This window comes from Lathamus discolor, chromosome 1 (assembly GCF_037157495.1).
Source record: "Lathamus discolor isolate bLatDis1 chromosome 1, bLatDis1.hap1, whole genome shotgun sequence".
Classification (NCBI taxonomy): Eukaryota; Metazoa; Chordata; class Aves; order Psittaciformes; family Psittacidae; genus Lathamus; species Lathamus discolor.
This window is the reverse complement of record NC_088884.1, coordinates 116,024,240-116,036,546: the sequence shown is the minus strand read 5'-3', so window position 1 is coordinate 116,036,546 and position 12,307 is coordinate 116,024,240. Positions and strand designations below refer to the sequence as shown.

General features: G+C 42.9%; 1 protein-coding gene across 3 annotated transcripts in view; it reads left to right on the top strand.

The window, feature by feature from the left end:
• GRID2 (glutamate ionotropic receptor delta type subunit 2) overlaps window positions 1–12,307 on the top strand; it is a 744,966-nt gene that overhangs the window by 303,658 nt on the left and 429,001 nt on the right. The window contains exon 1 of one of the 3 annotated variants that reach the window (XM_065691874.1): window positions 1,862–1,922. The exons of the other annotated variants lie outside the window; for them this stretch is intronic. Within the exon in view, the coding sequence (XP_065547946.1) occupies window positions 1,865–1,922 (58 nt within the window). The 5' untranslated portion in view covers window positions 1,862–1,864. Of the gene's footprint in view, window positions 1–1,861; window positions 1,923–12,307 lie in introns of those variants that run through there. 3 annotated transcript variants of the gene reach the window in all.

The window sequence follows — 12,307 nt, the reverse complement described above, 5'->3', positions numbered from 1 at the left end:
ATTGGACAACTTGCAAATCTGGGAGGTCTGTTTTCCAAGTAGTAAATGCCTTTCCTAGCCAGTACTTTTGATGGTCTTTTAAGACCTCAGGGCCTTTGGATCTTGCTAGCTCACTATGACTGCAGCAAGCATGAATGGTTCACAGTGTATGCAAGCATTCACAGTGCATCTTCAATCTGCTTGGGAAAAAATGTTGCAGAGCATGGTTTTTTTGAGCAGCACACCTTCTCTTATTTGAAGAGTCAGAGATGGCAAGCTTGCTTTCTTATGAGTTTCAGTCCATCAAAGGAAACAGAAGAGTTTCACTGTGGGCAGGAGATTTCCTTCTAATGCAACCTAACAATGCACTTCCTGATTTCTGTAGCTTCAGTGCGAAACAGCTACAATAATGCTGGCAAGTGAGGGAGTGGTAAATGTAGTTGCTCTTAAACATCAGCTGGAGTTTGAAGAAAGTTTCAGTAAGATGTTAGAATGCTGTACCTGGCACTTCTCCACTGTTTGCCCTTTATTTATTATTTAAAGGCATTTAAAAAAATCCTTTTTCATTAAGTGTCTTTAGCATACCTAGTGTTACTTCTGGCCTTAAATCACTTGCTAGTAAGAAACCTTCATCTCTAAAACTGTCAACAAATGCTGTAGAGTGGAAGTAGAGTGTCCAACACAGAGCTTTCCCTTTTATTTTCCAAAAGCATGCATGCAGTTGTGCGCATATGTGATCAGTGAAGAGTTTTGACTTGATTCTATGCAGATTTCATTACTGATCCTTGCTGGTGTGATAGATTAATTTTGGTATAGCTTGCGTTGTTTGTATATCCTTTGTTCCCAGGACACAGTATTCTTGTCTACACAGGCAGGCACTGTAGGTTTTAATGGGATTAATAATGACTTTTCACTGTAAAATAGTTGTCAGTTCTCTTTATAGGTGACTCAAAGTAGAAAAAAAAACCCAGCTGGATTAAACCAGCATAAGCCTGCATATCAAACCCAGTGGTCTTCACCTGTCTAATTCTTTCCAGTGTTAATTTCCATAATTATGTCAAAGCAAAACCTGACTTTCACTCACAATCAATTTGAACATTAATTGTACATGAATGCAATCCTTTTTTTTCTTTTTTTTTTTTTTTTTGTGACTGGAGAGATTAGCTTGTAATGCATAAATGGACAGTGATTAGAAAATTGAGCAAAATAGGGAATTTGCCTGTGGAGGAAAAGTGTGAAAATAGGTATGCCTCTTGCCAAGTTTCACTCTTCTTTGGTTCATGAGGTTAATTACTATATGCTAGAGATTTGCTCTGGGTTACTGAAATTACAGGCAAAAGTCTCAAATGCAAGAAGGGTCAGAAAGGGAATCTTCTTCAAGCAAAACTGCTCTTTGATTTCAGTCAGTGCCAGAGGAGACATCTTTGCTCAGTGGCTGGAATATATTATCCTTTTCAAAAGGCCAGTTGAAAGAGATTCAATAGATAAACTAATTTTATGTCACAAGCTGTGTGATAGTACATTAATCTCCCCTTGTCTGACACTGTCCACCCAGGAAAATGAATACACAGGCTTATGGGGGCTGACCCAACATAAGGAATTTGAACCACCTACACAAGCTGCAAGGAGAGAGAATGACAGTACGTGCCCGAGGGCAAGACTGTCAGGGAGAGCTGAGAAGAAACCCAAGTCTTGAGCCGCTTGACTTTGTGAAGTCCCTCAAAGCAGTAGCAAACATACTTAAAACAGCTGCAGTTAAAAGAAGCACCATGAGGGTGTGTATTTCTAAAATCAGCTTTCCCCAGACAGTGCTTTCCTTACTGAGTGAAATTAATTTCTTCATGTCTACTTTCTTTCCTCTGGTCCTCAGTAAGGGAAGTGGCGTATGCTGTGTGAGATGTTCACATCCATTCACATTTTATGGTTGGGAATCACTCTTGGAGGTGAGTTGGTGATTTTTTCTCTCTTTTCAGGTGATTCTTACTGAAACATAGATTTGCAAAGTTTAAAGACCGCAACATGCCTGCTTGGCATTTCTGCACATAACCTGTGCTGTGCATGCCTCAGATATAGCTGGAACTCTGTACATGCCAGTTGAATAAATTACACTACATAAAGGCAATTTGTCTCTCAGAACTCATCAACAAAATTGGCTTAAAAGTAAAGAATGGAGGATCAGGAGTATGGTTTAGGAAGTCGGAGGCAGATAAATTATGGAATTCTACTTCTGACTTGGTTTGTTAAGCTGCAATTTTTATGTGGCATTGAGCACACTGTTTCTCATTACTTGTCAATTATTCCTAATGTGGGAATGGATGTAGCAGGAACCCCTTTCTGGGAGATTCCTGGTAAATGGGAAATCTCTTTTTAAACATCTCATTATGTATTCTGTAAACAAATGACAGCTCTCTCTTGTTTTCTACCTGGTTTTGATTAATATCTTGGCAGCTCAAGCTCAGTCACATGTGTAAAGCAGAATAGTAATCCCAAATTTAATACAGGCATTACAAACACATGGTGTGTTTGTGACTCTGTGGTGTTACATCTCAGATCTCCAATCTCTCTCTTTTCTTGTAAGGCCCTGACTTGTTTTTGTATGAAAGATGAAATAATGCAGCTGTTACAGAAGCAGATCACCTATGAAACAGTTTCCAGCAGTCAGCATCTAAGAAAATTTGCAAGCACAAGCAGTGCTTAATGCAATCAGCTGAATTGTTTTAACTTCTGTAAACATGTTCTCTCTTATTAATGCTTTAAGCTCACTAGATGTTGTCTGTGCATTTATTTCCATAGTATAAAAATAAGAAACCCTTTCCTCCAAAAAGCAGTTATTAGAATTTTTGCACCTTGTCTTAATTTGAGCAATAATTAGGAGTCATAATCAAATGTTTAGCTAAGGCATATACCCAGCCCCTAATATTGGCTATCAAGGACCAGGATAAAATCCTGTCCAAGGCAATATACTTTTCTAAAGATATATAGCATGTAAAATGCAGTGCTAGTATATAGCATTAATCAAGATGTCTCAGCTTCTGAAATGAGCTCATGTCAGGGAGCATATATCGATGCTCTGGCTGATAATGGCCTTGCTAATTTATGACAGACTACCATGTCTGTAATAATAAAAAATCTCTTCCTTGTTCTCTTTTGATATTTTCCCATTGATGCATGTCATTTCTTGAACAGGATAAAACAGCTCTGTCGGAACATATAATATCTCTGTTCTATAAATGCAGAATGTGCTATTATAAAGAAGGAAACTGTTATAATATGCTTTGTAAGTGAGATAATATAAACAGCTTTGTATTGTGGTTACGTTTGGGTAATGAAGTAATTTATACAGTCAAATTTTCCCCTCCTTTGTTTTGAAAGAGGCTTTTTAGAAAAATATACAAAAGGTTTAGTTCATCTAAAAATGAATTTCTGACTTCAAGAATGCAGAAGTTTTTGTTTCAAATCAGTAAATTGATCTATTGGTAAAATCACCATTTTGCAAATCACAACAGATTATAATAATGGCTTGTTGGTAGTAAACCTCTCTTGGAAGGAATTCTTTATCTGAATCTTAAGCTGCTTTGTTCGCAGTTTAGACTTATCCATTGTATGAGTGGAGCCTTTTTTATCAGTGAAACAATTACAGAAGGCCTTTTGAATCGTCTGATTCTGAAAATATAATACACTATGCCTAATTAGAAGATATTTAATAAGTTTATTCCTAGTAGGTTCTACTGCTTGTAATTTGAGTGCTAGCTTTTAGTGTTTACTAGCTTCTTAGAGTTTACTAGTTTTGCGAAATCTGTAAGTATTGCACAATATATGGAAAGTCACATTTATGTACTTACAGTGTTTGTATTCACAGTGTGCAAGAAGAAAATTGCTATCTGAGTTGAATATCATAAGATGGTTTGAAGAGGCTAAGATATAAACTATTGATGTATCTCATCTATTTTTAAGAGAAATCAAAGGGTAGTCCCTGAGAATTCTTGCCAAAAAAAAAAAAAAAAAAAAAAGGTTGCTTTTCAAGGCTATTTCAGCACTGGGGGAAGTGCAGTTGGATGTGCTAGTGTTGCTTCCTGTGAAAATGTAGAGTAGCTCTGAAATTTGAGCATGCTCAAATACTTTGCTTTAAGCCTTCAAGTTAAAAAGGTCTCTGAAGTACACCAGGCAGTTCAGGCTGACTTCAGCTTTAAGGCTTTAAGTTTAGGAGATAAAAAATACTTCTCTTAGTACTGAAATACGATAGCAAAGCGTATTTTCATGTTGAAATTTCACAGATGTATAGTGCCTCACTACCTATATATATAATGTTCCAATATATGTGAAGAATATGGCACAGGATGGTCATAAGACACTGTTTCAGTCATAAGCTACTAGTGGAATCTCAAATTTATTGATCTTGCTCACCCACTTCATTGTACTGTTACTGTTTCTTAAAGGCTTGCCAAACGTCCTGCCCACTGGATGTGGGTGCATGGGCAGAGGTTCAAATGCTTTTCTTCACATCTTCCTTTCCTCCTTTGTGGTCCAAACATGATTAACAGTTCTTTAACCTGTTGGGGAAGTCTCAAAGGACTTCTTCCAGCCCTCAGACACAAAGACATTTCTTGCATCCCCTCCTTAAATAATGAGTGCAGTGCTGAAGGGACGAGTGTCCATGCTGAAGAGGGTGTCCTCTGCAGCATAGACTTGTGGTATGCTCCACCTGTTCTGGAAAGCATCAAAAATCTCTACTGGGTATTTTGTTCTGTCACTGGCATGGACTTCCTAGGGAAACTGGACGAAGGGAAAATTAGGTCTTTCCAGTAAAAAGATGGAGACAGTAATTGAAAAGATTCAAGCATTCTTAAGTAGTCTGAATAAATCGCTGTTTGAAATACAGGGCCATTTTCCTGTCTGTCTACCTCTCTGTGAAATTTCCTATCAGTATTGTATTAAGGGGCTGTTTGAAAGCCATCAGAAATTTTAGGATGTCATCTAACAAGCCAATCTAAAGTCAAAGTTCCCTAAAGTTTTCCTCTTGCCATTTTATTCTTCTTCCTTCCTGTCATATGCTATGACAGTTGGCCTCCATCAGCAAGAGGTGCTCTTTTTGTTATTGTCCCTGAAGTTGTCAGCATGAGGAACAAAGTTTATTTTTCTACAGCTAGTACAGAAGATAGTCCGTCTTACCACTGCTGGTAATACACACAGACACACAAAATATTTGTATATAATCATAAATTCAATGAAATTTGACCATAATGGCTGTAGGAAATGTAATCCTAGAAACATTATTCACAGGGGTCCAGCAGACTAGAAACCTTCTGAAGCTTAGTGGTCCAAGAGACTAGTGAGTGTTCTCTCTGTCTGAAGTAAAGCTTCCTAATTTATTCTTACCAGTATAAGAACTATCATAATAAGCATTTTTGGTACTTACCATATTTCTATATGAAAATTTAATAATTTCCTGTATGAGTTATGTGGACAAAAAATGCCTATGCATTTCACAGAATCACAGAATCCCAAGGGTTGGAAGGGACCTAAAAAGATCATCTAGTCCAACCCCCCTGCAAGAGCAGGGTAACCTACAGTACATCACACAGGAACTTGTCCAGGCGGGCCTTGAATATCTCCAGTGTAGGAGACTCCACAACCCCCCTGGGCAACCTGTTCCAGTGCTCTGTCACTCTTACAGTAAAGAAGTTCTTCCTGATGTTAACGTGGAACTTCCTATGTTCCAGTTTACACCCATTGCCCCTTGTCCTATCACTGGATATCACTGAAAAAAGCCTAGCTCCATCATCCTGACACCTACCCTTCACATATTTGTAAACATTGATGAGGTCACCCCTCAGTCTCCTCTTCTCCAAGCTAAAGAGACCCAGCTCCCTCAGCCTCTCCTCATAAGGGAGATGTTCCACTCCCTTAATCATCTTTGTGGCTCTGCGCTGGACTCCTTCAAGCAATTCCCTGTCCTTCTTGAACAGAGGGGCCCAGAACTGGACGCAATATTCCAGATGCGGCCTCACCAAGGCTGAGTAGAGGGGGAGGAGAACCTCTCTTGACCTACTAACCACTCCCTTTCTAATGCACCCTAAGATGCCATTTGCCTTCTTGGCCACAAGAGCACATTGCTGGCTCATGGTCATCCTCCTATCCACCAGGACCCCCAGGTCCCTTTCCCCTTCACTACTTTCCAGCAGGTCAACCCCCAACCTGTACTGGTACATGGGGTTGTTCTTCCCCAGATGCAAGACTCTACACTTGCCCTTGTTAAATTTCATCAAGTTTCTCCCCGCCCAACTCTCCAGCCTGTCCAGGTCTCGCTGAATGGCAGCACAGTCCTCTGGTGTGTCAGCCACTCCTCCCAGTTTTGTGTCATCAGCAAACTTGCTGAGGGTGCACTCAGTTCCCTCATCCAGGTCATTGATGAAAATATTAAACAGCACCGGTCCCAGCACCGACCCCTGAGGAACTCCACTAGTCACAGACCTCCAGCTAGATTCTGCGCCATTGACCACAACTCTCTGCCTTCTTCCTTTCAACCAGTTCTCGATCCACCTCACTACTTGATTGTCAAGCCCACACTTCCTTAGCTTATCTATGAGGATGCTGTGGGAGACAGTATCAAATGCCTTACTGAAATCAAGAAAAACTACATCTACCGCTCTACCATCATCCCTCCACCTAGTCACTTCCTCATAGAAGGCTATAAGGTTGGTCATACATGACTTCCCCCTCATAAAACCATGTTGGCTGTTCTTAATGACCCCCTCATCCTTGATATGCCTAGTGATGGAGTCAAGAATAAGTTGTTCCATCATCTTTCCAGGGATGGAGGTAAGGCTGACCGGTCTATAATTACCTGGGTCCTCCTTCTTGCCCTTCTTATAGATTGGTGTGACCTTTGCCATCCGCCAATCCTCAGGCACCTCGCCCGTTTCCCACGACTTACCAAAGATGATGGAAAGTGGCCTAGCAATGACCTCTGCCAGCTCCCTCAGCACCCGTGGGTGCATTCCATCCGGACCCATCGATTTACAGATGTCCAGTTTGCATAGCTGATCCCTAACCCAATCCTCATCTACCAAAGCAAACTCCTCCTTTGTCCTGACTCCTTCTGGGGCTATAGAAATCCGGGGCCCTCGGGGAGAGTCTGCAGGAGTAAAGACAGAGGCAAAGAAGGCATTCAGCACCTCTGCCTTCTTTATATCCTCTGTCTCCAGGGTACCCACTTCGTTCAGCAGTGGGCCTATATTGCCTCTTGTTTTAGTTTTATTTGCTATGTATTTGAAGAAGCCCTTTCTATTGTCTTTAACCCAACTAGCAAGATTGAGTTCCAAGGAGGCCTTAGCTGTCCTAATTGTCTCCCTACATCCTCTAACAACTGTCCTATATTCCTCCCAAGCGGCCAGCCCCTCTTTCCATAATCCATAGATTCTCCTTTTCCACTTGAGTTTGCCCAGCAGCTCCTTGTTTAACCACGCCGGTCTCCTAGATCCCTTACTTGACTTCCTACTCATTGGGACGCTCCGATCCTGAGCTTGGAAGAAGCGGTCCTTGAATGCTAACCAACTATCTTGAGCCCCTTTACCGCCTAGTACACTTTCCCATGAGACTTCCCTTAGCAGTTGACTGAAGAGGCCAAAGTTGGCCCTTCGGAAATCCAGAACTGTGGCTTTGCTAGGTATTCTATTCCTCCCACACAGGATCCTAAACTCCACCATCTCATGGTCACTGCAGCCAAGGCTGCCATTGACCGTCACCACTTCGACCAAACCCTCCTTGTTGGCGAGTACTAAATCTAGCAGCGCTGCTCCCCTAGTTGGTACGTCCACCATTTGCATTAAGAAATTATCATCAATGCACTCGAGGAACCTCCTAGACTGTGAATGACTGGCTGTGTGAGTCTTCCAGCAAATATCGGGGTAATTAAAGTCCCCCACGACGACTAAGGCATGTAGTCGCGAGGCTACTTCCAGTTGCCTGTAGAAAGCCTCATCAACTCCTTCGTCCTGATCAGGAGGTCTGTAATAGATCCCCACAACTGTATCACCTGTGCCAGTCAGCCCCTTGATTCGTACCCACAGACATTCCACTTGCTCCTCATCCGACCCCGGACAGAACTCAAGACATTCTAGTTGCTCTCTCACGTAAAGAGCAACTCCACCACCTCGCTTCGCTGACCTATCTTTCCTAAAAAGGACATAGCCATCCATGACCACATTCCAGTCATGTGAACTGTCCCACCATGTCTCTGTAATCGCCACTAGATCATAACCTTTAGCCCGCACACAGACTTCTAACTCCTCCTGTTTATTCCCCATGCTGCGTGCATTGGTGTACAGGCATTTCAGGGAGCCAGTCCTAGTACCCTTTTTCCCCTGCGGGACAGGGTCTAAAAAGCTATCCTTTCCCACAAGTGAAACAAGAGATTGATAGTCCTCCTTAGCCCGCCATCCTTCAATCCCTAGCATGTTCCTCTTGGGCTTGTCCCCAACAGGCCCAGTTAAATCCCCTCCCCCCTTCCTAACTAGTTTAAAGCCCTGTCAATAAGCCCTGCTAACTCCTGCCCCAAAACCCTTTTTCTTCTCTGGGACTGGTGTATCCCGCCTGGTGTCCCATACAGCAGTCCGTGACTGAAAAACCCAAACCCCTGCCTTTGGCACCAGTCACGTAGCCATACATTAACCTGCAGAGTCTTCTTATATATCCCTTCACCCTCGCTTGCAACAGGTATGGAGGCAAACACCACTTGCGCTCCAGACCCTTTAACCAGCCGTCCCAGGGCCCTGTAGTCTCTCTTCATTGCCCTTACGTTCCTCGTAATAATTTCGTCACTGCCAACCTGAAAAACCAGCAGTGGGTAGTAGTCAGACGGCTGCACCAGTTCAGAGAGCTTCTTTTTAACATCTCTAATCCGAGCCCCAGGCAGGCAGCAGACCTCCCTGTGGGGTGGATCCGGTCGACAAAATGGGCCCTTCTGTTCCCCTCAGAAGGGAGTCACCCACCACAATTACTCTTCTTTTCTTCTTGGTTGGGGAAGTTCTGAGGTATGTGGGTGAGTGACTAGCCCTTGGTGACTCACTAGATAGATTTGCCTCACCATCTCCATTCACCTGGCCCTGAATTTCCAAGACCTCGTACCTGTTATTCAAGGGCAATTGGGAGGGAGGAAGGGATTGTGAGGGTTTTCGCTTACCTCTCTGAGGAGGAACCTCCCTCCATCCATCCTTGTCCATTAAGCTCTCTCCTTCTGTCTGATGGTAGGAGGGAAGGGGATCCATATCTTGTTGAACCACTTCCCTCTGCCCTTGCCTTAGGGTGTGGTTCCACCAATCTATTTCACTTTCACACTCTCTAATGGCTCTCAACCTTTCTACCTCCTCCCTCAGTTCAGCCACCTGCCTGAGCAGGTCATTTATTTGCTCACAGCGAACACAAGCAGTATCACTGGCTCCCTCCAATACAAGTGCCAGGCTCAGGCATTCGCTGCAGCCAGAGACCTGCACAGCTGCATGTCTGCAGGAAGGCTCAGTCTGGATACCCACATTAGTACTCACTGCAGCTTTCGATCGTGTTGTAACCATGATCTATCTGGTCAATCAATCCGTCTACGTCCCTCAGCACTCCTTCCCCCTCCTGTACTCCAGGCGAGTCCTCTCGATGAGGCGGTTGGAACGCTTCCCTGCCCGCTCGCCTGCCCGCGCGAACTGCCGCGCAAACTGCCTCGACCCTCTGCCTCGACGCTCTCTGTTTGCCGGCTCTGTTCGCTGCGCTCCTGGTCGCCGCGCTCCCTGGGAAGGTTTTTTAGCCACTCCCAGCTGGTGCCACTCCTCTTGGCTCCGCCCCCTGTGAGTCAGCCCCTCGCGGGAGCTGAGCTTCCGAGTCCTGGGCAAGTCCTGTTGAGGACTTGAGGCTCCCTCCTCAGTGGCTCTTGTCGCTCTGAGTTGAGGCTCCTGGACGCTGATCTCTCCCCTCTCCGCTCCGGTGTTGCAGGCGTCGGAAAGTTCATATCTTTTGACATGAAAATTCTCATATAATAATGCTGTACAAATGGAAAGCTCTTATTACTCACAAAGAAAGATAAGAGTTAAGAAGGCTTGAGTATAAGAACCAGCAGATTATTTTTAATGTTATTTTAATTACAGAATGGAAAGCATACTGCATAATGAAAGGAATTTGCTGAAAATATAGACTTCAAAGGCCTAACTTTTTTTACAGAAGGCTGTTTGTAAAATGTACTTAATAAGTCCATCAAACTTCTACTGGGAAAAATGCATGGTGAGTAACGTCGTAATTAAGAGGCTTCTGGGAGGTAAACATGGAACTGACTTCACTCACACCACTGGAGAAAAAGGCTTGAAGAGCTTTAGTGAGACTGTGGGGTGGAAGGGTACTTCAGGAAAAGGAGTGCTGACACACTGATTGGTGCTTGATTTTTAGTACCTAGGAGGTCTGACTGCTATCCTGGCTTTGCTGTAGACTTCCCAGGTAATCAGTTGTTGCATGATGCATGTAAGCAGTCTAAGGAAAAGAGATTAGATGACTTCTTTCATGTGAGTTCTCAAGTATCAAGTTGCATTCCTTCATGTTTTGTAAACCTTGGATTATTTTCACTGTGCTGTGTCTCCTAGACCCTTAATCAGTATGCTACATGGGGCATTTTTCTCTTGGTAGGTCTACACTTAAGTCCCCATCTAGCAGAGGAGCAAGAATGAACCAAGAGCTGTCCTTTCCTCACTGTGAATTCCCAGCATTAGGCTATTGTTTATGCAAGGGAGAGTAAGAACAGCATCACTGTAGCTAGCCTCTTCCACTCTTTGCTGTGTTTTGCTATGAAACTGTAAGAATGAACATTATGTAGACTTGGGCAAACAATAAATAGGTAGGTGCCCTACAAGGAGACAGCTTTGACTGATAGACTGTGTCATTTCAAGGTGCCTCACATTATGGAAGATGCAGTGTGACAAGGATTGACACCATTTTCAGCTTCCTTCTGCTGGTGAGCTTTTGGGAGTTGTACGATCAATCTGCAGACTTTAGGCTGTTTCTTGCTGAGATTGTAGTGTCGGCAGAATAATGAAATCTGCTGATTTTTGGGGAAGGGTACCCTGAATGCTGTCTGTGCTCTGTGACACGCTCATTGGGAAGTTAAAGATGCACAAGTCCTTCATTGGGTTTGATCTCTCGTTCCCAAAGGAAGCAGTGCAGTTCGTTTTCTTCCTCTCTGCTGTGTCCCACAGCTGATGATGAACATTCAGCTCATCGCTAGTTAAAAGTATGTAAAGAAAAATGCCTTAAAGCAAAATGTATTGATTCACAGTACAAGAATAAAATTCATTAGAAAGCACTGAAACTTTTTTTTCCTCTTTGAGTGAGGATTAGACACAGAAGGAAGGATTCAGATCAGTGATTAGAACAAAAGGAATTCATGGTAAACAAAAACAAGACAAATGCAGAAGCCAAATCCATAGCCACTTGAAAAGGAATGGAAGATGAATGGCAGACTTTCAGTCTTTTTCCTTTAAAATATTCAAGCCCACTTTTTAAAAGAGCAGTGTCAGTGGGAGAAACTGGGAACATCTTATTCAAGCCTTTGAGCTAGCCGGGTGGTTACAGTGCCAGTTACAGCTTCAATCTAAAGGGAGGAACCTGAGTTTCTCATCCTGTGAAAGCACTGACCAACATCATCTGTGACAGTTTTGCAATCAAACCTCTAATATTAAAATCTGGTGTCAAACTATCATTCAGTTAGCATCTAATTTCGGAAGTGAAAAAAATTTCCTCAAACAACCTAATTGATGAAAAGCATTCATGTTTTCTTGGTTCCACAGTCCTCAGTGAAGGAGAGTAGACAGAGGTTCCCAGTTTATGCCATGCCACCTTTTATCCAGGCTCTCAAGCTGGGTATGAAGCTGGGAGCTAATGGAACTAATCCTCCATGGTGTCTGATTGATGGGCATCCTTTTATAAGGAGCCTGCAAGAGATTTGTGCACTTCAGTATTCTTTAATTTTGAGGATTTCACTGGGGCTTACATTATACACAGAGTTGCAGCCCTGCCTGTTCCTTTTAAAGAACCAGACCTCTTCTGTCCACCCAGTTTGAACAGCCTTGCCAGGGCTTGTGTTGAGTGAATAAGACATTTGAATGTTGAGACCTCAAAAGCTTATGTAGGGCAACAAGATACTTCAAAGGTCTGAAACAGTCTGGTTTTGAAACCAGCATTTTTTTTTTTTTTGCCTCTTTCCAGCTCTCAGCTAAACAATAGTGATGCAATTTTAGATATGCTGTGTAAGTATTTTTCTGTAAACAAAAATAAGTATTATGAAACCTTGGAATAATAG